This window comes from Pinus tabuliformis, chromosome J, assembly GCF_031772625.1.
Source record: "Pinus tabuliformis cultivar Carrire ecotype Pingquan chromosome J, CPIR1, whole genome shotgun sequence".
NCBI classification, from domain to species: domain Eukaryota; kingdom Viridiplantae; phylum Streptophyta; class Pinopsida; order Pinales; family Pinaceae; genus Pinus; species Pinus tabuliformis.
Window position 1 is genome coordinate 1,257,149,133 of NC_142295.1, and position 27,479 is coordinate 1,257,176,611.

Here is a 27,479-nt window from a genome sequence, read left to right on the forward strand (position 1 = left end):
ATATGGCAGATCCTTTCCATCCATGGGGTTTTAGGAACTGCCCAACGGCCAGTTTCACTATGGAGCTCATGAGAATTCGTTCTAATCTTTGCTATATTAATTTTCTTCTTTGAGCTAGTTAAAATAGAGAGATACTTTTGATCTTCAAGGGTGGGGTTGATGACCTTCTTATAATAACTTAATTTTCTTTTAGACGCTAAATCTTTCTCACACCACAATTTTTCTTTGAACTTAGAAGTAACAATATCTTTAATGTTATTTATGTTTTGCAAAGCATCATTCTCATTGATCTCCCAATAGTTTAACCAGGACCTTGTGTCCTTATGCCATCCTCGGTTAAGCCTTAGGTGGTTTTGGCTGGAATTTAAAGCTAGCTTAGGAAGTCTATGATTGTTTATTGAGTTTGTGCTTGTACAACAGAAACCTGGGCATAGCTAGGCTCTCAATAGGAGAAAGACCTGCTTCTATAAGGAGAATAGGATAGGGTGTATTACTTTTAATTTTCAGGTTATAAGTTATAAAACGCTTCTGGATTTGCTCAATCTTTCTCCATGATTCTCTGGAGATGCTGCAGCCCCAAACTTCACAGCCATATAAGATAACAGGAGTGACTAAAGTTTCAAAGAGGAACTTTTTTTTATCCCACATTACGAGGTTTGTTGTTTTACAATTATTTTCAAGACCAAAATAAGCTTTCCATCCCCCATTGATCCTTTTCTCAATGCTATGGTTCCAATTGAGCTTGTGATGGATATCAATTCCTAGGTACTTGTAAGAATATACTTCCTCCAAGTTATTATTGTCATACATAAAATTAGCGCAAGTGTCCTTCTTGGATTTGATAATCATAACTTTTGTTTTGTCAGTGTTAACAGTCATACCCATGGTAGAGCAGAAATCCTTAAGAAGCTTGAGTTGCTTATCAAGATCAGAAGGGCACCTTGCCAAAAGAACAGAGCAGAAATCCTTAAGAAGCTTGAGTTGCTTATCAAGATCAGAAGGGCACCTTGCCAAAAGAACAATATCGTCAGCATAGAGAAGAAGGATACTTGCTACCATGTTTTTATTATATTTTTTGATAATAAATTTTATAATATACTTTTAAATTTAATTTATTATTATATTTTTGATAATAAATTTTATAATATACTTTTAAATTTAATTTATTATTATATTTTTAATAATAAATTTTATAATATACTTTTAAATTTAATTTATTTTTGTATATGTTAAAAATTTATTTATTTTTTAAATTTATATTTAAATTCTTGAAAGTATGTACTATTGCTACTCAATCATCTATAATAGAGTAGAGTGGAACTGTGACTTAGCAACAGAAAGAGGAGACTAGAATAATGATTCCATGAGATGGTTAATTCGTAGCCAAACCAATTGTTTGATTCCCCCTGGTTGACCAGCGTGAGAATCCAAATCACAGGCTAGCTGAACAAGTGATTGAAAGGTTGTACAAGAACACAACCACATGCTATTTCTTAGGTGCTAAGTGGGCTACAGCTAAGACCCAACAACCTATAACTATAGGGCTTATAATCTCGACGCTAGCTTCTAGCTTCTCATTTCAATAGGAAGAAGGGATTTAACTACTGCTTCATTCCTGGTATGGATGTTGGTTTCAAATAGGTGATATATTTTTAGTCTTATTTTTATCTTTATAGTATATTATAAGGGCGTAGTTTATAATGCGACTTTTTGGAGATTCCGATCATCCAAAAAGTGCATTATTCCGGCCAACCACCCAACCGGCCTTTTTCCTCTCCGTCTCCGTCACTTCGCTGGAAATTCAACTCCGTTACCTCCGTCACCGTCACCTCGCACGCCGACTGACTGCCTGTTTCAAATTCACCAACCCCGCCAACCCCATCGCAATTGCGCCAACTCGATTTGAAAATTTCGGCCGAACCGGAGCATCCCCTGCTACCCCGCCCTTGCCAAAGCAGAACCACCGACTGAGCGAACCCCGTCTTTATTTCCCGTCTGCTGTCATCGACTGAGTCAGCTGTGAGTGTGTCTGGATGAAGTTTTCTTCTTCGGGGCTGCAATTTCTTGTGGAATCAAAAATGGCAACTTCAGAAATCAATTTTGTCTGAAAACTGCAAGCATGATCGACTTCTTGCATGGTCAGTATCTTGCATGGCCAAGAATGTTTGCGAGTTTGAAGGAACCACGTAAGATCACCCTCATAGATATATTACAATTGAAAAAAACAAATTTAAAAATAAACAGTGTATTCTAGTAACATTTATTGGCCTAACCCCAAAGAAAAAGGAGCAAATCCTCCTTGTACTTCCTCCGTAGTTGTTAATATAGTTTGTCTGTTACTCTGTTTCAATATGTTAGATGGCTCAATTTATTTTAAAATAAAACTGGAAAGTAACTAATGCATCGACTACTTCCAAACTTATGTACCGTGATGGCAATGAAAGAAAAAGAAACAGGGTCGTGATCGAAATGAAAGAAAAAGATGTGAGAGTGAAATGTTATTTCATGGTATTTTATTGGAAGCAAAGTCAAGCCAATATTGACTCCCGTTTCCATCTTAAGCGAACAATGACATTATTGGATTATAATGTGAATATTTAGTTTCTTTTTTAAGAGAATTACTTGTTCTTATTTTTTTAAACAGAGTAGGCATGCATATCTTGCAATGCAGAATGTAACTTTAATACTCAAAGTTTGCAACATAGCAGGTTACATGCAAGCCCCGGGTACAAAGGGATTTTATTAGCTCAACTTAAATTCAATGCACATTCATAAATTATGTTGCGTCACCATGAGCTTTGAATTGTGAGGTCGGATGATGGCCTTATCGAATTGTGCAAATATAAAAGAATGAAGCCCAACTGTGGCTAAGAATACGAGTTTCATTTTGATAGAACTTACAAGCGAACTGTGCAGACATTGAAACAACATGGAAAAGAAATGGAAGACTATTATGGGCCTTGAGGTGCAAGACCCTAAAGAGAAAATCATATTTTCTGGTAAAGATTTAGTTTGGTTTGAAGTATACAAGACGAACATGAATATTGACCGCGTTGCAAAAATTCCTAAACTAAGAATTAATGATTTTATTCAAGGAGAGGAATCGAATCCAGATGCTCCATGTTCCTTCCAGCGTCGAAAAAGCAAAACTCCAAGCTCAAGGCCTAGTGCTGCCTTACTATGGGAACTGTAAGTATTTTAGAAAACCCTTCTTTACATGTTGATATTAACAATGCTTTATCATTTGTCATATGTGTTGACATTTCAAAATTTATTTTGTAGTTATACTTGCTCATATGGCCCAGAGGATAAGAGAGAAGAATGGAAAACCAAACCAAGGCGTTCAATTGTCAAAAAGAGGGGTTGCCAATGCCATTTTATTATAAAGATCATGGTTCAAGATCCTGATGTTGCAATAATAACATACAACATGTATGATCATGAAGATGGGCAAGGATGGCCTTGTCATGGCAAACACGACACTTTTGGTGATGATGGTCCTCAGAGGAAGCCAAGACTTTCAAGAGACATGATTTCTTATTTAGAAAGTTGTTTTTTCCTTCAAGTGCCAATTGACTCTGTTTGTAAAATGCATATGAAGAAATATGTTGACATACATCCCACAGCTCAGGTTAGGGATTTTTTCTTACGCAGAAAAGATGTTGTAAACATCTATAATCGTCTGACAAAAGAAACTTACCAACTGCATAGCAAAGACGAAATGAGTGTGAATCTCTGGTATGAAAAACACCATAATGATTTCTTCTTCTATCAGAAACCCAATGGTGGAGAGATCCCTTTTATCGCTGGAATACAAACAAAATGGATGTTGGAAACTATGGTCAAGTTATCCCATAATAGCTTGATAGCTATGGACTCAACATTCAGTACAAATAAATATGGAGTGAGTATATTTGCAATGATAGCCTTAATGAATCATCTTGGTTATAATGATTCAATATGATTATTGACTTAAAATTAACTTCATTTTTTTTAATATGATAGTATCAGTTGTACACGCTTGCGGTGTTTGATGAGCAACAAAGTGGGGTTCCAGTCGCATGGGTGGTGATGTCACGTAATACATCACAAGATATAGTGGTATGGCTGGAGCAGCTCATGCATAGGTGTTTTCAGCTTCGTCCTGACTGGAAGGTCAATGCCTTTATGGTTGATGATGCATTGGCTGAAATCATTGCTTTGAGGTAACATCAATATTCTTATTTGACATTGCAAGTTGCATTCGTTCTAAATATTTCTCACTTAAAATGAATTAAGTTTGGCAGGAGAATCACCAGATGTGAAGTGATCTTGTGTATTTGGCATGTAAGGAGGGCATGGCTAAAGAATGTTAATCGGTTGGCCAGCAGTTTAGAAAAAGCAAAAGAGATGTTCAATGAACTTGGTTATATCATGAAAAATGTTTCTAATGATGAAGTGGATAATGCAATCAATGGTTTTTTCACCAAATTTGCAACCGAGGAGAAGTTTTTGGACTATTTCCACAGGAATTGGGTTGCTGGTGAAAAGATGCGTAAGTTCGCATACTATTTTTTTTAGTTCATACATTTTTTATTTTATAATGACAAGACATATTTACTAGTTCAAATTTTACATGTAGGGATGTGGGTTAAAGGCTGCCGAGATTTTCCTCATGCAAATCAGGAGACAAATAATGTTGTGGAGTCATACCACAGTTATCTCAAGACAACCTTTCTATGTGATAGACGAAAGAAATGTTCTCGTAGGATGGATTGGCTATTCTATACTCTAATAAAAAATGTTGAGCCATGTTATCGATTCAAGGAAATTCTGAAAAAAGAAGGATATTTGAACAACCACAAGAAAGAGAAGCAGCTTGAATCATCAATGGAAAAGGCTAGAAGAATTCCAGACAGTGATTGTAGGCCTCATGAGAGCATATCTCACGCTTATTGGGTGAGGAGTCAAAGTAAACCTAATAAGCAATATCTTATCATATGGCATCGCACAAATTTTATCACTTGTGATTGCCCATGGTCTATTCGTGGAAACATTTGCAAGCATGCCATAAAGGTAGATTGGTTACATTCCTCCTTAATGGATTCAAACCCTTTATTGGATCTTGATACCACACCTAATACATTGAATTCCCCTCCTGAGATAAGTATTGAGGCACCAAACCTTGATGCAGATACTAGCACAACTATTTTGGATGATGAAAATGTTGAAGACCTTAATTTGTTGAGAAAGGAGTTGTTTGGCTATCTAGACCTGTTTCGGAATAGTCCTCCTTCTACTGTGAGTAAGACAAAACAATTAATTGATTTGGCTAAAAAATTTGTGGATGATGTTAATGATCTTCATATTATGGATTATGACTTCACCCTTGGGTTGGGTGCTTATGAGTCATCTTTAAAGAGGAAGAAGAGTTTCCTTAGTCCTAAAAAGAAAAATAAAAGAAGCAAAAAAAATGCCAGCTTGGATATTGATTTGAATGTCCCTGCATCTGAAGATGAACCATTTCAATTTCAACACCTTAACAAGCGTGGTCGTCCTCGCTCTAACAATGCATCCTCTACTGTCCCAAGTAAGTTCTATAGAGAGATTTATGATATGTGTTTTCTCTTAACTATGTGCATTGGTTGTTGTTGATGTAGTTAATGTAGTGTTTGAATGTTTGCAGGGGTGCACTATCCAAATATTGTGCCTTCACTTGAAGCACGTAGACAGAAGAACCATCACTCTATTTATCACATGAGTCAAGGTGAATTTGATGGGACACCTAATGATGTAGTCTATATTCTGATGCCTCTATAAATTAGCATCATATTATTTGCTCTGATGGAAATTACATTGTTATCTTACAGATACAACATCTTCTTCAATGGATCGCCCTCCATCCAAACATGATTGGCTCATTGACAACACCCAAATTGGTCATTTTCCAGGTTTGTTGCTATGTCATTTCTCTTATCTGTGTGCACTGGTTGTTGTTGATGTTGTTAATGCAGTGTTTGAATGTTTGTAGGGTGCACCATCCCAATAATATACCTTCACTTGAAGCACATAGACAGAAGCATCATCCCTCTATTTATCACATCAGTCAAGGTGCATTTGACAAGACACCTAATTGATGTAGTTTGTATTCTGATGCCTCTATAAATTAACATCATATTATTTGCTCTGATGGAAATTACATTGTTATGTTACATATACAATAGCTTCTTCAATGGATCTCCCTCCATCCGAACATGATTGGCTCATTGACAACACCCAAATTGGTCATTTTCCAGGTTTGTTGTTATGCCTTTTCTCTTATCTGTGTGCACTGGTTGTTGTTGATGTTGTTAATGTAGTGTTTGAATATTTGCAGGGGTGCACCATCCCCATATTGTGCCTTCACTTGAAGCATGTAGACAGAAGAACCATCGCTCTATTGATCACATGAGTCAAGGTGCATTTAATGGGATCCCTAATTGATATAGTTTGTATTTTGATCCCTGTATTAATTCACATGATATTATTTGGTCTGATGGAAATTGCATTGTTATCTTACAGATACAAAAACTTCTTCAATGGATCAACCTCCATCCGAACAAGATTGGCTCATTGACAACACCCAAATTGGTGATTTTCCAGGTTTGTTTCCATGTTTATGCTCTTAGTTTGCTCTTAAATTGTGTAGTGGTTGTTGTTGTCGTTGTTAATATGGTGTCTAAATGTTTGCATATTGACCCAGGAGATAGAATAAACGAGCAGAGCTGAGGAAAAGACATAAAGGTTAACCAACTTGTAGGCTTCTCCAACAAGTTGTCAGAGAAAATCCAGCTTCTTCTTCTTTAATCTCCCATATACCAGCATTCGTGTCATGAATGTCATTGCAGTTGATGATGCTAGGTTGTTGAGGATTCTTGGTGTAGTGACCAGCTTTTGTTAGGTGTGATTCTTATATATGAGGAGTTGGTTGTTAGGGTTTTCTTGGTTTCACTGGCTAGGGTTTGAAATTGTTCCAACTTGTGATAAGTTCCAAGTATGTACATGTACTTCATCTTTTCTATATAAATAAAGTGTTCAATGGTCCAATAATCAAGTACTTGCATATTTGATTATGAGCTTGTTTTCTCTTTCTTCATTGGGTAATTTCCAACACTTTTTTTTATAATGACAATTTCACATGACAGAATGCAATAAATCATTATATACAACAAATACTGCAATGCCTCTTGCACCTGAAGCACTTCTTATATAAAAGGGAAGTAGCTGATATGTATGGTATATGTAGACTTGAAGATGTGTCTCTTTGACAACACTTGTTTTTATTTTTGGTTTAAAAATAAATCAACTTTACCAATACATTTGTTAATGGTTATTGCTGTGCATACTCATATTTCTTCAAAATGGAGCTCTTCTATGGTATTTTCTAAAATAAAATTCACGTGTCTATACTAAAACGAGTTGCTGGACCTGTACATAATTTCTGGGCAGATTCAAACATTTGAAGGTGACATATGCATACTCCTATGTATGCATTGTCCATGTGGAAGGTGCTGATACTATTGATATTTTATCTTAATTAAAGCAACACTTATATGTAGTCATATATCTCTTATTTGCTCGCTGATATTTCTCAATCTATCCCACAATTGTTGGCTGCCCCATGGGTTATCAATGGTATGTGTATTTTCATCTTTAATAAAAGTGATCTTGGCATGTTCAAAATATTGCTACCATATGGATTTTATGTTATTTGTGTTATATTGAAGTCTCTTTAGCATATATGTTCATTGTACCTTCCTATTTGCAGATAAAAGCTCAAACAGTCACCTACAACAGTATGCAAACCAACACTTCGACAAAATATCAAAATGGCTAGAATCGTATAAACATATAATATCAGTGGTCATATTTCTTTAGGATGTAGTTTTTTTTTTGGCATTTTCTAAAATAAAATTCATGTGTCTATACTAAAACAAGTTGTTGGAAAGTGTTCTGCAAAGCAGAACCTGTGTTAAATAATTGAGCTCAAAGCAATTGGTTTAGCACAAGAAACATTCTAGGTGTTATTTGATAAAAGGGAAAGCATGTGCGTTCAATTGTTTAAAATAGTTTCCAAAAGTAGACAATGACATCGATGAACATGAACACAAAGAAAATGTAAGACAGCAAGACTTAGGAAATCAAAATTAAGCATTCAAATAGGTACGTCTAAAATTGTTGATATTTGATTTGGTGATCCTCTCACAATGACTTGTTCAAGGTATGGTACAAAGGTTCCTAGATATAGACTACACAATATGGAAAATGATTAATCCAAGCTACACAGTACACTATGTCGTAGAGACATGGACAAACCCTCCACAAACTCCCAATTTCATTTAAATCATTGCTTGAAATACCAATCGACCATGCCTAAGAGGAGCATAAGTACTCAGTAGAATCATGGACTGGTTCTTTGATGTGCATTACCACTTTGACCAAATATTAAGGTCCTAACAGAAGGAATTGATATCATGGCAAACAGAGGGGTCAAGTTTGTGCATGTCTTGAAAATTTTCAGCCCCTTTTCAACTTGTACACTTGAAATTCTCTTGCCAATGTAATCTTTTGTTCTGCTTTATTATATTCATAGACTTCTGAAGTTTGCATGCAAGAGGAGCATGATCACAAGCAGTCTGGGTTGGGATTTCAATCCAAAGAAAAAATCATCATTAGTATTATTGTACTACACCATACAGTTATTATATCCAGAATTTACGTATCAAGTTCCCTGGATGCTTCATTTTGTGCAACTTGCAGAGAGCCCAATGAAGTGTCTGCTTCCCAAACGACTGCATGAATATCCTTTAGCTTGCTTAGAACTAGTTGAGTGAAAGAGCAGTGATCAGGTTCAATCTGTTCTTTCATTTTCTCATCACAGATATTTCTTCCTTCCAATTCAGCTAGTCTACTAATTAGATCTTGAAGAACCTCCCTGTTACTCTTCAATTCTTCCTCTTTGCTTTTAACTTCAAACTCAGAAGATTGAAGCTCCAATATCAAAGCATCCATTTCTCGACTTGCTTCTTCATGGGAGTCAATTAGAATTTGCTTTTCATTGAGAATCCGCTGTAAGGAAAGCTCTGCTTCCTTTAAAGCATCAGAGCCTGCCTGTATCTGAGACTCCAACTGCTGAATTGAAGATTCTGTTAGCTTCAAATGTGCTTCCAGCTTCTTAATCTTTGCTCTGTGATCCTTTACTTGATCTGAGGATTTTTTTAAGGCAGTAAAAAGTTTATTTCTTTTTTCTTCACCTTTCAACAAGGTTGCAGCCTTGCCAAAATGTGTAGAAACTTGTTCTGAAGATGATCTTAAATCTGGTGATGAAACAACCTGCTTTTCTAACTGAACTACCACTGTCTTCTCAGCATCAATTCTCTGCTGCTCAGCAAGCTGAACCTTCTCTGTCAAATCACATACCTCAGCTTGTGTAATTGCCTCAATCTCCATAGTTTGCTTTAACGCAGTTTCAATGGCCTTCTTATCAACTTGCAGAAGAGACATTTCCTCCATCTTTTCCCTCACAAGATATCCAAATGTTTCTACTTTTGCATTTGCCCTTGATTCTCGAGATTTCCAATACTCTTCAGATGCAGAAAAATCAGACAACAGTGTCTCAAGAGCACTGAATTTGTTATAGACCCGGACTTTCTTTGCCTGCATTTGATTGGCACACTTTTGCATTGTGTCAATCTCCTGTTTTTTATGAGCAATTTCTTGTTTCAGTGACTCTGATTCCTTTCTAAAAAACTCCTATCCATATTCCCCTTGTTTGGGCTTGGGTGTTTCTTGGCTTCAAAAAAAGTGAAAACTAGTTGAAGGAACTTTTGAGTGATGGATCAAATTCTTTGTTATATGCTCTCAAGCATTAACAGGATTGTTTTAAATATTTTAACGTCTTTTCAATGACCTCTCATTGCTTAATATATAAATCATATTAATGGTTTCCATGCACTAATAGTTGGTTCTAGTTCATCTCACACATGGTAAATACTTGTGACGAGATTCCTTAGCATGCTCTGTGTTAGAAAATTCAATATTAACAAACTAGAGCTTTCAGTGATTAACCTCCTTAGTCAATAGAAAGGAACATTAGAGGGCACAGTATCTGATAAAGGGTTTAAAATAATCAGAGGACTGGTAGGTCTTTACCAAAGCATGAATACCATAACTTGATCTTATTTTGAACTTTCATTATAGTTGTCATGGGTTATAGTGTATTAGAATTGCAGTCTTAAAAAACTCTATTATGCAGATGTTGAATATTTGATCAAACTATACACAATTTTTATTTGGAAGAGTTTATAACTGCATTTTTGTTTTGCTGCAATTTATTATGGGTTTAGAATACAAGTTTTATCTTGTTTAGATTCAGCCGTTGGTTCCAGATAGCAATTTTTGTGCTGGATGGTGGTACTTACAGTGTCTAATAGATAATTTCTTGACTAATGGTCGTCTGATTATGTGCTCCTAATTTTCAAGAACACGGTTATGGTTTTTCCACTTCTATTATGGTTCCAAGAAGTTTGCTTAGCATTATGAATTTTTATATTCTAAGAGGTTTGCCTGGTCATTTTAGAAGTAGTTAGTTTCTTTCTTTTCATAGTCTCCCTGATCCTCTATTCACTGCATATTCCTTAAAATTCAGTCACTCCTGCAAGAATCTCGCTGTGTGTGTGTGTATATATATATATATATGGTCTTCTGTTGACATAGACTTTATATTGGCCACTTGATGAGTTAGTTTATGAGTGACTGGGCTGCAGGGCCTAAAGAAAATAATAACATGAACAAGTTAATGGATTCCATGGTTAAAGATATGGAGGAGGACACATTGAATTCAGTCTCTGCTATTAAATTACAACCCCCTTCACAAGCGAGAACCTGCAATTCACAAGAGGCTTTTGTGTTTCAAACTTATAAAACTTGGCTTTTGTGTTTCAAACTTATAAAACTTGGCAAATGAACCACATAGAAAAAAGTATCTTGTAATAGTGGGCCTCATGATAATCCTGGGAATAGCTATTGGGACTGCTTTTGTGGAAAGCCTCTATGAATATAGAGTGAAGTTTTTGAATTATGGTGATGTGTATTCCAGGATGTGGGAGGGTCCTCTTTTGATCATCATGTATACTTTTGTGGTGCTTATTGATGCCATGATGAGCTGCATCTTCTATTTCACTTGCAAATGTTCAAGTTTGGAAAGCTTTGACAGCCATTCTCTGTTGGAACACACCACCAGTTTTTCTGGATCGATGGAGCAAGCTAATGTGAATGATATCTCCCGATCAAAGCTATTGGTGGGAAGCTAGTGGATCGACTACACTGCAGAGAGGATGAAAGCTGTTGTGCATTATTTATTACCCTTAAGAACTTCAGGGAAGGGACATCTCTGTCAGGCAGATAATAGGTATTCTTTGGTTGCAGCTATCATATTAGATGCTGGCATGACTTTCGTTTAACATGCTGTAGCCATATTCTGTGACCCTGTTACTGAATTGATGAACAGTCAATTTTACATTATCTAGTCCACATCATATATTATGTGTTTGCCAGCCAAAACCGCCATATTATTCCTTCCAATTTTGTAATTACATTTGCTGCCAACATTATTTATGCAGATACATCTGTTCTTTTAATAAATCATTCAATGACATCATTCATATCCTAGCTCAGTGAGCTGGTGCCATTGTTAGTACAAATAGAGGGAGAAAGAAAACATGTTCATTTCCTCGCTTACTCCTCTAGTTTGTGTGTTGCCATTGTATTCTGAAATGGAAAGCGTTCTCAGTAATATTTTGAGAATGTTAATACTGCCTGTGCAAGTTTATGTAGCTCTATTGTTGAATGAATTCATTGTCGGACTCTCTGAATATCCAGGGCATCGGTTTGAATTGCTACCATCTTTCCTCTCTGAAGAAGCTGTGCAAATTTTTTAAGAGTCCTTGAGAAGCATGGGAGTACCGAGTGCTATGCCTGAAACAAAGGGCCTTTCACATGAAGAAATTGAAGGGAATTTTAGCATTAATTTTTGAAAGAAGGATAACATAAAAGTTTCTTCAAATAAAAGAACCCTAAAAACAATGGTGTTGCAAGCTAGCTCTTAGACAGGAAAATGTAGCTGTCTACATGTGAAGTAATTTGATGTAGGCTACAGTATCCTAAGAATCATTTTGGCAAATTTGCAGAGGGAGCCTTTTATGTAACATGTATTGAATCAAGCAAAAAACTAGTAAATCCTTTTATTGATCCAAAAATAAGAAAATACTGCACTTGTAATGACAAAAAATAGAAAATGTTAATGTTAATAATGCATTCCTTTTTGTCTGTTTGAATGTCACGGCTCAATTCAAACCTGGACGATTCCGAATTATAAGTTGGCCCAATGCTATGTAATTCACAAGCGAAAATTCAATAACCTAGTAGTTGAGAGTCGAAACGGAACGTCATTCAACCCAGATTCAAACTTACCAGACCCTGAAATTATTTTCCCTTCTTTAATTAAGGTTATGACATAGAATTCATAATGAAATTGTGATTTCTTAAGAGAAAATTCACTGTTAAACTAAATAGAATAGAATTCATAATCAGCATAAATTTTTAAAAAGCAGTGCATTCTTTTGAAAAGATGTTTAGGAAAAAAACACACACTGTAATTTAGTTATTTCCTAACTAAATTACCTCATAATGGTTTCTCCGGTGGTTTTTTTAAAGACAAAAACTACGATTTAGGTCATCAACTATGGCATACATGCCTTTCATTGAATAATTCTAGCCTTTCTATTTCTTCTGTAAAACCAGCATAAAGAAGTATAAAACAGGACACACAGCAATAAATTCGTTCTAAAAAACAGCCAGAGAATAAGTGCAATAAACTGGGTCTAAATTCCAAATGAATCCAACACATTTCATTAACCAATATTATCCAACTCGTGAACACTGAAAGCTATAAACAGATCCACCATTGTGACCATTAATGTCGATATTACAAACGATGGACGCCTGAACACGGTGAGCAAGAGCATTCAGAATCTTTATACGACCTTGGACATGTATTTTGCAGCCTATTGGTACAACAAGAATACTGGAGTCAGGTTCAAGAGGGTTAATATCACTAGGATTTGAATTACGGGGAAGGAGAGAAAATGGGCCAACCACAATAGTTGCAGACAAGTGCTGCGTTTCCCCACTCATAATTTGCCCCTGCGGTATGTACATGGATGCAATCTGGTTGCCATAGTAAAACAACTCGATATTGCTTCTGTGAGTGTAATTGAGGGTTGCAATGTTTGGGTTCTTGACTGCAACAAACACTGAGATGGTGATATTGATTCTGCTGTGCTCCAAATCTGAATAGTTTGAGATGTAGAGGCTTTGTACCTGCACTCCAGTTAAAGTAGTTGCTGGGGAGGTGGCCTTCAACACGGTCAAGAAGAGAATCAACACCCCTATAACAATGAATATCATCGCTAGCAGACAACAAATGAAGTTTCCCCTGAATTGTGATGAGCCCTTTTTAGGTGCCATGCCATGCAGCCCCTCATCAGAGCCCTCACCCACTTCATGCCATTCCATGGAGCCCGTCACCAGAGCCCTCACCCACTTCTGTTAACTAATTGTCATATCATATGGCCAAGATTCAAGATCGATCAATCAAGTATTAAACACAAGGCCAATAACAGAATCATGGCAGCTTTTTGGTCTCAGTAGGTTTTCTATGAGGGTGATCTTACGTGGTTCCTTCAAACTCGCAAACATTCTTGGCCATGCAAGATACTGACCATGCAAGAAGTCGATCATGCTTGCAGTTTTCAGACAAAATTGATTTCTGAAGTTGCCATTTTTGATTCCACAAGAAATTGCAGCCCCGAAGAAGAAAACTTCATCCAGACGCACTCACAGCTGACTCAGTCGATGACAGCAGACGGGAAATAAAGACGGGGTTCGCTCAGTCGGTGGTTCTGCTCTGGCAAGGGCGGGGTAGCAGGGGATGCTCCGGTTCGGCCGAAATTTTCAAATCGAGTTGGCGCAATTGCGATGGGGTTGGCGGGGTTGGTGAATTTGAAACAGGCAGTCAGTCGGCGTGGGAGGTGACGGTGACAGAGGTAACGGAGTTGACTTTCCAGCGAAGTGACGGAGATGGAGAGGAAAAAGGCCGGTTGGGTGGTTGGCCGGAATAATGTACTTTTTGGATGATCGGAATCTCCAAAAAGTCGCATTATAGACTACGCCTATTATAAGGCCCAGAAAGAGAGAGAATTTAAAACATTGTCATAAAAGTTGTGGTTTATTTTTCAAGTCTTACCCACCCCATCTAATTTCCTATTTCTTTTTAGTCTTACTTATTTTAAGGGTGGAACTTTCTATATCATTTTTAAAGGTGGATTATGTATTTATTATTATTATTGATAATAATTATTTAAAAATGTATTATATATTATAAAGATTATAGTTTATTTTCGTTGTTAAAGCATTTTTGTAATTTTATAGGGTTGGGGGATAACAATTTTCTTGTCTTTTTAGTAAATTATTTAGTACAAATTTTACTTTTTCTACTTAAAACATGTACTCATTTATTGATTGATTAAGTTGTTCTTTAAATAATTATTTTATCTATATCATTTTGGGACAACTTGAATTGGTGAATATGCTATATGCAATTATCATCATGGGCACGAGAAACAACACATAATTATATATTATATATTTAATTTAAAAATTATATATATAAATTTATGTTAATCAAATAATTATATAAAAAGTGAATTAATGAATAAATGCATATCAGAATAAAACTTAAAAGGCATTTTTGCTAATGATCTATCACGCCTACCTCTACCAGTGGTAAACCTTAAACCTTAAATAACTAGAGGAACAAACTTATTTTAAATTGATTAAAATTGAATTAAAATAATTATGACAATAAATATAGAAATATTCAATATTATTTTATGTTTCAATTTTCATTTTTAATATGTAAAATGCATTATTATTATTAATTATTTATAATTGTATTCTATATTATAATATTAGACAGATTATATTTTATTTTTATTGTTAAAGGATTTTTGTTATCTATTTAATTTTTAATAATGTAGGGTGCCTTGTGTTATTTGTCTATTTATATAATTATTTTATGAAAATAAAATAAATATGTATATTATTAATAATAATAATTCTTCATATAGATGATTATAATTCATTTATTGAAATAAATTAATTTAAATAAAAAATTATTTAAATTATTAATTAAATTTTGCCACTAGGGTGGGATATCATTTTAATTTCTTAATTTTTAATAACTACACTCTCTCTGGTTGTTAACCCAATATTTATATATTAGTTAATAAATATGAAATTAAAACAAATATATATATTATCATTACTCATACTAATTACTCTAATACGCCCACAACTTATTGGATCCAATAACTAATAATTTTGATGAAATAAATTAATAAGTACTTTCTTTTCCAAAGAAAAAATCGAACTTTTTATAACCAAAATAAAAAGTTACATAGTATATGCCTAAGCATTCATTTTGCTGTATGATTTGAAAATCATAGAGCTCCACAGGATGTGACTATCAGTCCTGTCCAAAAAACATGAAGGAAAAAGATAACCACTGATCTGAAGCATGGGCCTCCTCATATCGAGGAAAACAACCCCTGTCCCTAGCTCAAAAAACAGTGTATACCAGTTACTACAGTGTCTGAAAGTCTCCATGAAAGGGAAAATACAATGCTTTCACTTCTTCGGTCTCCTCATAGAGGAAAACAACCCAAATAGGAAGGAAAACAAAAAAAACAAAAACATCAGAAGTCTAAAATTTTAAAAAGAGATGATCATAAAATAGTGACATGTGAGATAATAATCATAAGGTCAACGGAAACCAAAAAATTCAGGTTGTGTTATAGGCCTTAAGAGTCCATGGTAAAAAATTGGCTATGTATATGGTGGCTGATCTGACACACAGAGCTCTCCTTGGTCCTCGTCCTCTATTATCTCACTGCCCATATCTTGTTGTAGACCCTCTTTAGAAAGCCTGTCTGCTACATCATTGTGAACCCTGTAGATGTGGCAAAGAGAAAAAACATTAAAAGAGTACTTTATATTTTGGCTCTTCTAATAAAGGAAGTAAAATATAGTTTTGACATTTGCTTTGTCCATTGAACCATTTTATAACATTCATTGAGTCCCTGAAGATCTGAACCATGAAGATGTTCCTGTGAATAAGCCAACATAGAAGCAATTTAAGGGCAGACAACTCCGCAAAATTATTTGTACTAGTTCCTAGGCCCACTGAGGCTTTAAGGCACCTATTTTGGTTTATGGCATGTGTTTTGGTTTATGTGTATTACTAGCTCGGCTCCTACTCTGTTATTTTGGGAGGCCCCATCAAAATATGCCCACAATATCCCTTCTTTGATTTGTTCCTCTCTAGCTTGTCTGGGCACGTTCTCTGTAACAGGCTCAGGGATATTGGTGTATATTGAAGTACATTGTATTGCAATAGCCTCATGAGGGGTGTGCATATCCAAAAAAATGCACGTGTTCCTAGCTATCTAGATGCCCCATGCTATGATGGGAAAATTAATAAATACTTTTTATTGACTATTTATATAATTATTTAATAAACAATAAAATTAAAATAAATTTATTATTACCATTATTAATTACAAATAAATTATTTAATAAAAAAACTAATATTATTCACCCACCACGTGGCACTGAAGTATTTGATGTAAGTATGAATATGGATCAAAATAAACTAGCGCTACCTATACTTCTATTGACTACCACCCCGGCTTCCTCTCTTGCTGCTTGCCCTCTCAAGATGGGCACTTGCGGGATACCGGCTCTATGACCAGCAAAAATGCCTTTTAAGTTTTATTCTGATATGCATTTATTCATTAATTTACTTTTTATATAATTATTTAATTATTATTATATATATATATATATATAATTTTTAAATTAAATATATAATTATTAATAATAAATTGATATTGAAACAAATATATATAAGTATTATTGTTATTATTAATTATATTTTAAGTTATATATAATTTTATCATAAAATAAAATTAAAATAACTTAATAAATCTGTTAATTAAGTTTATTTTGGATAATTAAAAAAAATAAATGAAATTTTTTAACAAATAACACAATCAAATCTTCTTTAATGTAATAATTTTGAAACTTTCAACTTTGTTGTTAAAAATAATAGTTTCTCAAATGTCAAAATATATATATATTGATATAAAATATAAAAATATTCTAGTTCCAAGAGTTAGTTTAGTTAGTTAAAAACCATGCCTCCTCATCTAGAGGTCACAGGGTCAGTAAACCCAGAAGCGATTAGCCCAGATTTTTTCGTGGACTTAGCCACCCAAAAAAATTATACGTGGAAAAAAAATTATATTTTAATATTCTTAGAAATAAGCTAAATAACCTTAAAGTAAATAATGTGTTTGTAAAATATGCCGCCGGTTCTGAGCGACAACGAGGTACGATCTGCCGGTCTTCGTAAGAATGCAGATCTGTGCATTCGGATTGCGGACCAAGGAGAAAAATACAGGGGACTAATGGTTACCTTTTACGCAATAGTCAACTGGAAATGTCGAGTACCTGCTGCAGACCTTCTCAGCTTTTCTCATTGATGAAGACCTCGCAATTCCTTCTCAACAAACATGCGGACCCAGAAAAAGTTTTAAAATAATTTAAATATGCGTCGATTTGGTGACCGTTGGAAATTGAGCATATTTAAAGCCCTTCCAAACAAACACTGCAGTGGTTTCATCTAAGCTTCTTTAGCATACGGTGTTGGCTTGCCTTGGATTGTAATTTGTTGTTCTTCATTTAGCAGCATGGCCATGCTCATTCCTTTTTCTTTACGGGTTTTTGATTGCATGGGGTGTTTCGGTTGATTTCACTTTCTTTTATTTTGTATTTACTATGTGAATTGTTTTGCAAACCGATTTTATTTTGTTGTCGAATGCAAAGAAGATAAATAAAGCAGAGATGAAATCTAAGACGGTGGCAGAGCAGCTATTTTGACCTTAGCTGTTTCTCTTTTCTAAAGACAAGCAGAATGGTACATTCAATGTGCTTTTATTTGCTATTTTCGAAGTTGAGGCGGCGGCCGGGTTGCAGGTACATAGTTTGCAATTACTGCTGTGGGTGATGTGGTTAATTTAAGCGGTGTTTCTTTTTCTATCCATCTTTGAAAAACGTTTTTTTAAATCTTCGTCCATTTTTCCATTTGTCAATTATTTGAGATGGACTAGTACATTCTTACGGGACATCTCATTCATTATATGTACCTAATGTGGAGTCGTACATTAATTTTTGGGTGTATATGATATTTACATTGCATCGCTGGTAAGGACAATATTTTCTAATTTAGGGATTTCTTACTTTTTCCTGTGATTTAAACGGAGAGACTCTTTGTTGGCCTCGGAATCTCCAATCACTGGCCGTTTCTCAAGTATCGTCGGATCCGTGCATCTTGGGTCGGTAGTTTTCTTTTTCTTGTTTTTATCTTTTTAATTTATGAGTCTGTTAATTTATTTTTAAACGAACACAAAATTTTAGTAATTTCAGGATGAAAAATAAATATGCAATCAGAATTTCACAGTAATATTGAGATGGATTTTTATGGTAATATTGAGAGGGTTTTTAGAGTTGATTCGTAATGCAGAGAGGGGTTGTTGAGTCAACACAGGAAGCCGCCTTCAAACATTCTGTGATTGTTAATTTATGCTCCAATTCTTCCTTTCCGTAAGATTCGCTTCTCATTTTCATCTTCAATTGACTGCGTGTCAGAAACTTTTTTTTGGGGGGATATTCTGGTATATTAAAAACTCATTGTGATATATACTGCCTGTGATTTTTACAGTAAAATATCGAAGAGGCAACCGATTTTACCAGATCCCTTCTTCATACCGTTTATTATATTTACGTGTTTAATATCTTTGATGTTCTCATCGCAATCGTGGTCAGGTAGGTATATAACCTCTGCTCGTATCCAAAAGTGCTCGTAATGGGAATTCTAATACGTTTTCATTTAATTGCTGGTAACCAAAATCTCAAGACAATCGAATCGTTGGAAAACAAAACTGGTGAGTTCTCTATCTCCAAAATTTACATTACAGGTAACTGTAACTCTGAATCTGGTTGCTTTAGATATAAGTCGAGGATACCCTGAATTAGTATGTTGAAGTTTTATATAATTTTTTTAATGTTATTTTTTATTTAATGTTAAAATAAATTAGGATTAATTTAGATGAAAATTTATATTATGTTAAATTTAAGGTAAAATTGTAATATGATTAAGGTGAAATTAGAGTTGATTAATTTAGATTAAAAATTATATAATTTCTGGTTAAAATTAAAAAAAGTAATTCGATTTTTAATTTATTAAATAAATTGAAATATATTTCATTTTATTATTTTTAAAATTTTAAATATATCTATGATATACTTGGTACAATGTTTTTATTATATTTTAGTTATATTTTTTAATAATATATATACTTTTAAATTTAATTTATTTTTGGATATATTAAAATTTTAATTATTTTTTAAATTTAAATTTAAAATAATTTAAATTCTTAAAAATGTGTACCATTGTTGTGTAATCATGTATAATGGAGTAGAGTGGAACAATGGTTTAGCAAAGAAAGAGGGAACTAGAATAATGATTCTATGAGATTGTTGATTCCTTGCGAAACCAATGGCTCGAGAATCCAATCATAGGCTAGCTGAACATGTGATTGAAAGGTTGTAGAAAGAACACAATCTCAAGTTATTTCTTATTTGCTAAGTGGTCTCTAACTAAGACTCAACAACTTATAACTATAGTTAAACACTATAGTATTTATAAGCTCGACTCCAACTATAGTATTTATAAGCTCGACTCCAACTTCTAACTTCTCATTTCAATAGGAAGAAAGGACTTAGCTACTACTTTCACTCCTTATAAGGAGAATTTACAACATTGTCTTAAAAATGGATGTCAACATTCGGAATCCTAACCAACCCATTTAACTTCCTATTTCTTTTCAGTCCTACTTGCAGTGGGTAGAACCTTCTATATCATTTTGGGACGACTTGAGTCGGTGGATATGCAATATGCAATTATCATCATGGACATGAGGGACAACCCATAATTCATTGATATATCAGGCTTACCTCTACTATCGCTAAACCATAAATAACTACCAGAACAAACTTATTTTGAATTGATTAAATTTGAATTAGAATATTTATGAAAATCCATATAGAAACATTCAATATTATTTTATGTTTCAATTTCCATTTTTAACGTGTAAAATGTGTTTTATTATTATTAATAATACTAATTATATATTATAATATTATAAAGATTAATTACTTATTATAATATTATAAAGATTATAGTTTAATTGGGTTATTAAAGTATTTTTTGTTATAAGTTAATTTTATGAGGTTTGAGTGTGTAGTGGTGTTTTTGTTTTGTAGATCTATTTAATATAAATATTACTTTCTCTAAAGTTTCAATAATCATTTATGATATGTACTTCTTATTTATTGGTTAACTTATTTTTCAGATAATTATTTTACCCACCAAATTTTAATGATCCCTTGCCTTGTGATATTTGTTTATTTATATATTATTTTATGAAAATAAAATAAAGATATATCTATCAGCATTAATAAAATAATAATTCTTTATATAGATAATCATAATTCATTTAGTGAAATAAGTTAATGTAAATAAAAAATATTTAAGTTATTAATTAGATTTTACCTAATAGTATGTGCAGTGGCATATCACTTTATTTTCTTATTTTTCATTAAGTACTTACTATATATGTGCTTTTTATCTATTTGTTAACTAGTATTTATATATATTTTTAATAAATATGAAACTAAAATAAATGTATATCACTATCATTACTAATAATAATTACTCTCAATATGTCCATAACTTGTTTGATGAAATAAATTAATAAGTACTTTAGTATCACATAGTACTCTTTTTATTAACTAGTTAGGTGGAGAAATTACAGGGACTGTCAAAAGTGGCCAGAATCTGATAAAAAAAAATCAAAAAATCTTACGAGTAGCAATGTTTAAATCATATTTTCAATAGTAGAAATATATTATCACCAATCAAAACTTCTAAGGCACACAAAATATTAAAATTTGATAATGTAAATTGAATTTAGAAAAATTCTTAAATATTTTTATCAAAATATAACTAAAATTTCCATAATTTATAACCAAAAAACAATCTAATTAAACTACAACAAAATTTAATATTACTCACCCACCACTGGGACTGAAAAATTTGATACAGTGCATGCAATGAAGGATTTAATGCAGAGTATGGATATGGATCAAAGTAAACTAGCGCTACCTCTACTTCTATTGACTCCGACCTTTACCACCCCGGCTTCCTCTCTTGCTCTCACGATGGGCACTTGCGGGATACCGGCTCAATAACTAGCAAAAATACCCCTGTTTTATTCGATATGCATTTATTCCTTAATTTTATATATATATATAATTTATTTTATTTTTTACATAATATTTTCATTAATATATATATTTAATTTTTATATAATAATTTAATTAACATACAATTAATTATTAATAATAATAAAATATAATTATTAATAATAAATATGGTTTTGAAATAAATATATATAATTATTATTATTATTATTATTAACTATATTTTAAATTATATATATTTTTATTATAAAATAAAAATAAAAATAAATAAATTTATTTTTTAATTTGATTTATTTTTTATAATTAAAAGAAATAGTAATTTTGAATGTTCGGAAATTTGGGGAGCTGCAACTTGAGCAAGGATTGAAGTTGGCGCTAGGGTTTTGCATTAGGGTCCCATGGCGAGATGCACAGGGGGAGCATCGCTCCCTCCTACAATCAGACAGTCACAAAGGGAGGCAAGGAAACAGGAGGGAAGCATTTCAAAAAACCGTTGGAAAAGATTTAAGAAGCGAGAGGCAAGGACACAGTTGGAAGAAATCAATTCTAGGATCAAGAAGGGAATCAATAGGAAACAAGTAAAGAAAAGGAGAAGGGAGGCAGTAGTAGAAAAACGACTTCCACAAGAACTATAGTAGTTTGTAAACCCAAGTCGAGCATTATTCTCCGGGTCATATTAAGTGATCTAGCGATTCAAGCGCATAGGGATCATATGAAAGAACATGCGATCATATGCAAGTTCATGGGGTTATGGCCAATGGAGAGGGCATTACATATATGGATTAGGAGCCACAGGAAGCCAAAGGGCGAAATACATTTACATTTGGGTTCTAAGGGCTTCTTCACGGTGGTGTTCACGAGCCTATAGGACAAAGACATAGTGTTCGAAGGGGGGCCTTATTTCTATGCTGCAGCAGGACTCTACATGCGACCATGGATGATGAACTTTGTCCTGGAACGTGAAACATTTACATCCGTACCGATTTGGATTAGACTATACTCACTACCGCTGGGTTACTAGCAACCAGAATCTTTGAAAACCATAGGCAACAAACTGGGGCATTTTCTAAAGACATTAGAGGCAACCTTGAAAGGTAAATATACCTCCTTTGCCCTGGAAATGGATCTATCTGGAGCCCTTCCAGAAGTAACAATTTTAGAGATATATGATGAAGAATGGGTGCAAACAATGGACTATGAGCACATACCATTCAGGTCGCGAAAATGTCATGAACACGACCATATATAGAGACTGCCTAACAAACAATATGGAAGGCATTGGGAAAACCTCTTTGGATAGAGATCACATGGGTTTCACCAAGGTTGGGGGCAAAGGGAAAGGGGGTAAATGGCCACACAAGAAGATCAATGAAGACAGACAGACAAGACATAATAGTTTCAAAATCCTAGAGGAAGTAGAGGAGAACGTGAAAACAGTCCAGGACAGGGAGAACATAATTAAGGAGCAGGATACAGAAGCTGAAATGGAAAATATCACAGTAAAAAACCAGCAAAAGGAGGATCTACCAAGCTGCATGGAGATCAGTAAGGACCATGAGATGACTCCAAGTGAGGCAGGAACGGAGGACCATGAATTACAGGAGATTCTAGACAAGAAAAACCTATATCTAGAAATATTTCTGGAACAAGGAAAGAACAAAGGAGTGGACTACCCGCCAAAAAAAGATTATGATAGAGTTCAACAGCTCTTTCTATGGAGGGAACAATTGAAGGGAACTGATGTCAAAAGAAACCACGAAAGCCAGGAGCCAAGTGGAGTCAAAATGATGGAGAACTCACAGGCACAATCTCCAAAGAACTCAGGGAGCAAAATAGGAATGAAAAGACAGAATGAATTGCTAAACGAATGTGGAAAGCTACTAATTAACTCAGGTAAGATGAAAGATCTTACTAGCTATTCCTTTACTAACCTTTCTTAATGAAGCTCACAATCGCGAATATTAGAGGTATAGGTAGTAGAAGGAAACAAAGGAATCTAAGTAACAGAATAAAAGAAGAAAAACTAGACATGGTTTTTTCAGGAGACTAAATGTTCAATGAACAAAATAAGAGAAATTCATAATAATTGGTTAGTCGAGTATGAGTATCTAGAGGTTAAGCAAATAACTCGGCAAGCCGGATTCTTACGATGTGGGATCCACAGAAATTTGGAATCTTGGATGCTGAAGCATCCAGGAACTATCTATCTTTGGTGTGTAATCTTGTAGGTGATAAGGAGATACACATGATAACAAATGTTTATGGACCTCAAAAGCATGCAAATAAAATCAAGATTCTTACCTCCTTGGAGGGACTAAGAGCAAGACATCCCAATATGCCTTGGATAGTTGTAGGGGATTTTAATATGATAAAATCTCTTTCAGAAAAAAAGGAGGCACTAGACAGCTAGGTAGAGACTCTGTAGCCTTCCAAGATTTCATTATGAACATGGGACTAGTGGATACTAAGATAATAAATGGAACCTTCACTTGGAACAATAAACGGGGAGGGGCTTCTCAAGTGGCTTCTGAACTTGATAGATTTATTGTTTCTGAGGATCTCTTCCTCACAGGACTAGCCATAACAGCATCCATTATGCCCTTTGGAGGTTCAGATCATTGGCCAGTTCAGCTAGAAGCTACCTTTATGGGCACTCCGAGAAACAGGCCCTTCAGATTCGAAAATGCCTGGCTCTCACACCCCAAATTCACCAGTAACATTGATAAATGGTGGAAAGAGGAGTTGAATATTCAGGGCACTAAAATGTTTATGCTCCAACAGAGACTGAAACATATTAAATCCAAACTTAAAGCTTGGAACAAAAAGAAATTTGGCGATATCCTCAAGGCCAGAATAGAAACTGAGCAGAAACTCCAGGAAATCAATCAGATCAACGTCACAGAGGGCTTTAATGAAGAGAGGAAAAAACTAACTAACTCTTTGCAGGAAGAATGGGAGGATCGATGCTTACAAGAGGAAATTTTCTGGAGATAGAGATCTAGGATTCAATGGATCAAAGAGGGAGAAAGAAATACAAAGTTCTTCCACAAATCTACCATGGCCCACAGGGCACACAATAGAATCACAAAGATTAAAGATTCTCAAGGTATTGAACTTGTCTCTCACAAGGACATGGAATCGATCCTAGTACAACACTTCTTCAATATTGCAAAGGAGCCAATGGAGGATAGATCCAGGTTCATTGATCAGTTCACCCAGTATATTCCTAAGTTGGTTACCAGAGAGGACAACCATAATCTTAACAGGCTAGTCTCCGAAGAGGAGGTCAGTGAGGTGATTAAGGAAATGCAAAGTGGAAAAGCACCAAGCCCGGATGGATTCATTGTAGACTTCTTCAAATCCTGCTGGGAAACAGTCAAACAGGATATACTCGAGGTTGTGGAAGACTCGAGAAAATCCAAAAAGGTTCTGAACACACTCAATTCTTCCTTCATAGCTTTAATCCCCAAAAAGGAAAATGCTATGACTCCGGATGGCTTTCGACCCATAGCCTTATGCAATTTGGTGTATAAAATCATCTCCAAAGCAATAGCCAATAGACTCAAGCCCTACTACCTTCCCTCATCTCGGAAGAGAAAACAGGCTATGTGTAAGGAAGACAAATTCTCAACAATATCATCCAAGCACATGAGGTGGTACACTCTCTCGAATGCAACAATCAAGCATGTACGATCATTCAGTTGGAACTTGTGAAAGCCTATGACAAACTCAGCTGGTCTTATATAAAGGCTATTCTAAAAGCCTATGGCTTTGACAAAAACTGGATAAGATGGGTTATGGCACTTGTTACCACGACCAGTTTTTCCATTCTGCTTAATGGAGCTCCTTCAAGTACCTTCACACCTTCTAGAGGGCTTAGACAAGGAGATCCGCTCTCACCTTTCCTCTTCATCCTCATGATGGAAGGGCTAGGTAGGGCAATCAAAATGGCTACTGTTGAAGGTCGAATTCAGGGTATCAAGCTCACCCCAGATGGAGAGGCTAACACTCATCAACAATTTGTGGATGATACTATGTTGTAGGGCATACCCACAGTTAGGGAAGCAAGAGCAATCAAACATATCCTAAACGACTTTGCCATGGTAGCAGGTACGGAGGTAAGCCTCAACAAGTCAAACGTTTTTTTCTTTAATACTAATATTACTATACAGAGAAACATTACCAGGATTCTTGGTTTTCAAAGGGAACAGTTACCTTCCAAATATCTTAGCATTCCTCTTACTGACAAACCTCTAAGCAAGAAAGTGTGGGAACCAATTTTAAACAAACTTTAGGACAAGATTAGAAAATGGACATGCATATCTTTAAATTTAGCAAGGCAACTTGTGTTCATGCAAGTGGTCTTGCAGGCCATTTCCATTTTCATGTTTGCAGCTCTCCCTGCTCCGCAAGGTACTAAGCAACAGATAAGGAGCATACAAAGGGACTTTCTGTGGGGCAGAGGGGAAGAGAAAAAGAAGTGGGCTTTAGTTGCCTAAGACAATCTCTGCAAGCCCAAAATCCATGGTGGCTTAGGGCTGCATGATCGAGAGACTCTCAGCAAAGTTTTGGGAGTTAAGCTTTGGTGGAGATGGATCAAGGAGCCGAATGCCCCCTGGGCCAAGCTTTGGAAACAAAAGTATGCCAAGCATTAGAAGAAGAAGGATCATATTAGAATGTCAGGACAAATCAAGGGCTCACACATTTGGAACCTTGCTTGGGAGAATAAAAGCATTGTTCAGCAACACTGTTCCTGGGAAATCTGAGCAGGGGACCTTGCTCGATTTTGGGAGGACAGATGGCAACAGGAATCCATCCTGTACAGGAGTGACCTAGAAGCCCTCAAGAGAGACACAAATAGCAAAGATTTGTTATTGGTAAAAGATTTCTAGGACGAGGGAATGAATAATGAAAAATGGAGGAAATGGAAGGATCTAAGTTACAGTGATGAGAGTCCTTTGAAGGCCAAGGCATATTCTCTTACCCAAGACTTAGAGCATAGAAGGATTCTGGTTTCCTCCTCACCTGACCAATTAAGATGGGGGAAGAATAATGAAGGTAACTTGAAACTCAAAGAGGCAAAACAGGCAGTAACAGGGTTTAACTTTGTGAATACTGATCAAGTCTGGAAGGAGCTTTAGCAAACTCCTCACTGAATGAAAATAAAGTTATTCATATGGCTAGTGCATCAAAGAAAGATCCTAACTTGGGAAAACCTCCTAAAGAAAGGCTTCATTGGCCCTTCCAAATGTCACCTCTGTGGCTCACACGAGGAAACGATTGAACACCTTCTCAACCTCTGCCCTTTTACTGCTAAGGTGTGGAACTGGGTGGCCTCAATCTTCAGACAAACCGACAAGGATAGTCTCAGCATATCCAACACTTTGAAAAATTGGAGGAAGAACTTCTGAGGGAATGAGATCATTAACAAATCTTGGATTCTAGTACCAAGCTTTGTCATTTGGAATGTTTGGAAAGAGTGCAACAGGCAAATCTTCAAAGATAACGCTGGCAAGCCCCAGAACATAATCGATCAAATTCTAAAGCAGCTTAAAGATATAGTAAAAAGCCTATTAAGGTCACTTCTTAAGGATCCTCCTTTGCCTCAAGAGGAGAATATTATACTTAATTTGGGACTCTAGTCCATCAGTCCTCAAGGAATAATAAAGGGAGTGAGCACAATAAATATAGGGGCTAGCAATTGGAAGCCCCCTCCACAGGGTTTCTTCAAGGTTAACATTGGTGGAGCTTCTAAGGGCAACCTAGGGTTAGTTGTCTTTGGGGGTGCCATAAGAGATCATCAGGGGCAAATGAAAAACATCTTCCATGCCCACTTGGGGAAGAGTACCAATAACATGGTTGAACTCCTGGCATTAGAGCAATGCTTGGAGATTCTGGTGGAGGCAAATTTACAGAATGTTATCATTAAAGCAGATTCAGAACTGATCATTAGAGAA

The 27,479-nt window shown here is 35.1% G+C and overlaps 3 protein-coding genes and 1 long non-coding RNA gene across 4 annotated transcripts; 3 read left to right on the forward strand and 1 right to left on the reverse strand.

Moving 5' to 3' along the window:
- Positions 1-3,037: 3,037 nt before the first annotated feature.
- LOC149231788 (uncharacterized) lies at positions 3,038-4,209 on the forward strand. Its single transcript, XM_089381749.1, has 3 exons — positions 3,038-3,189; positions 3,283-3,631; positions 4,006-4,209. Exons 1-3 carry the CDS (start codon positions 3,038-3,040, stop codon positions 4,207-4,209), a joined length of 705 nt encoding a protein of 234 aa, XP_089237875.1.
- LOC149231789 (uncharacterized) lies at positions 4,120-6,274 on the forward strand. The gene is made up of 5 exons (XM_089376373.1): positions 4,120-4,534; positions 4,622-5,569; positions 5,666-5,746; positions 5,850-6,090; positions 6,204-6,274. The coding sequence occupies exons 1-4, from the start codon at positions 4,390-4,392 to the stop codon at positions 6,008-6,010; spliced, it is 1,335 nt and encodes a 444-aa protein (XP_089232499.1). The 5' UTR covers positions 4,120-4,389; the 3' UTR covers positions 6,011-6,090; positions 6,204-6,274.
- On the forward strand, positions 6,111-7,069 carry LOC149231790 (uncharacterized). The gene is made up of 4 exons (XR_016247478.1): positions 6,111-6,275; positions 6,356-6,436; positions 6,541-6,621; positions 6,722-7,069. It is a non-coding gene; the product is annotated as an uncharacterized LOC149231790 (long non-coding RNA).
- Positions 7,070-12,939: 5,870 nt separating this feature from the next.
- On the reverse strand, positions 12,940-13,593 carry LOC149231791 (uncharacterized). Its single transcript, XM_089381750.1, has one exon. It carries the CDS (start codon positions 13,591-13,593, stop codon positions 12,940-12,942), a length of 654 nt encoding a protein of 217 aa, XP_089237876.1.
- Between the last annotated feature and the right edge of the window lie 13,886 nt (positions 13,594-27,479).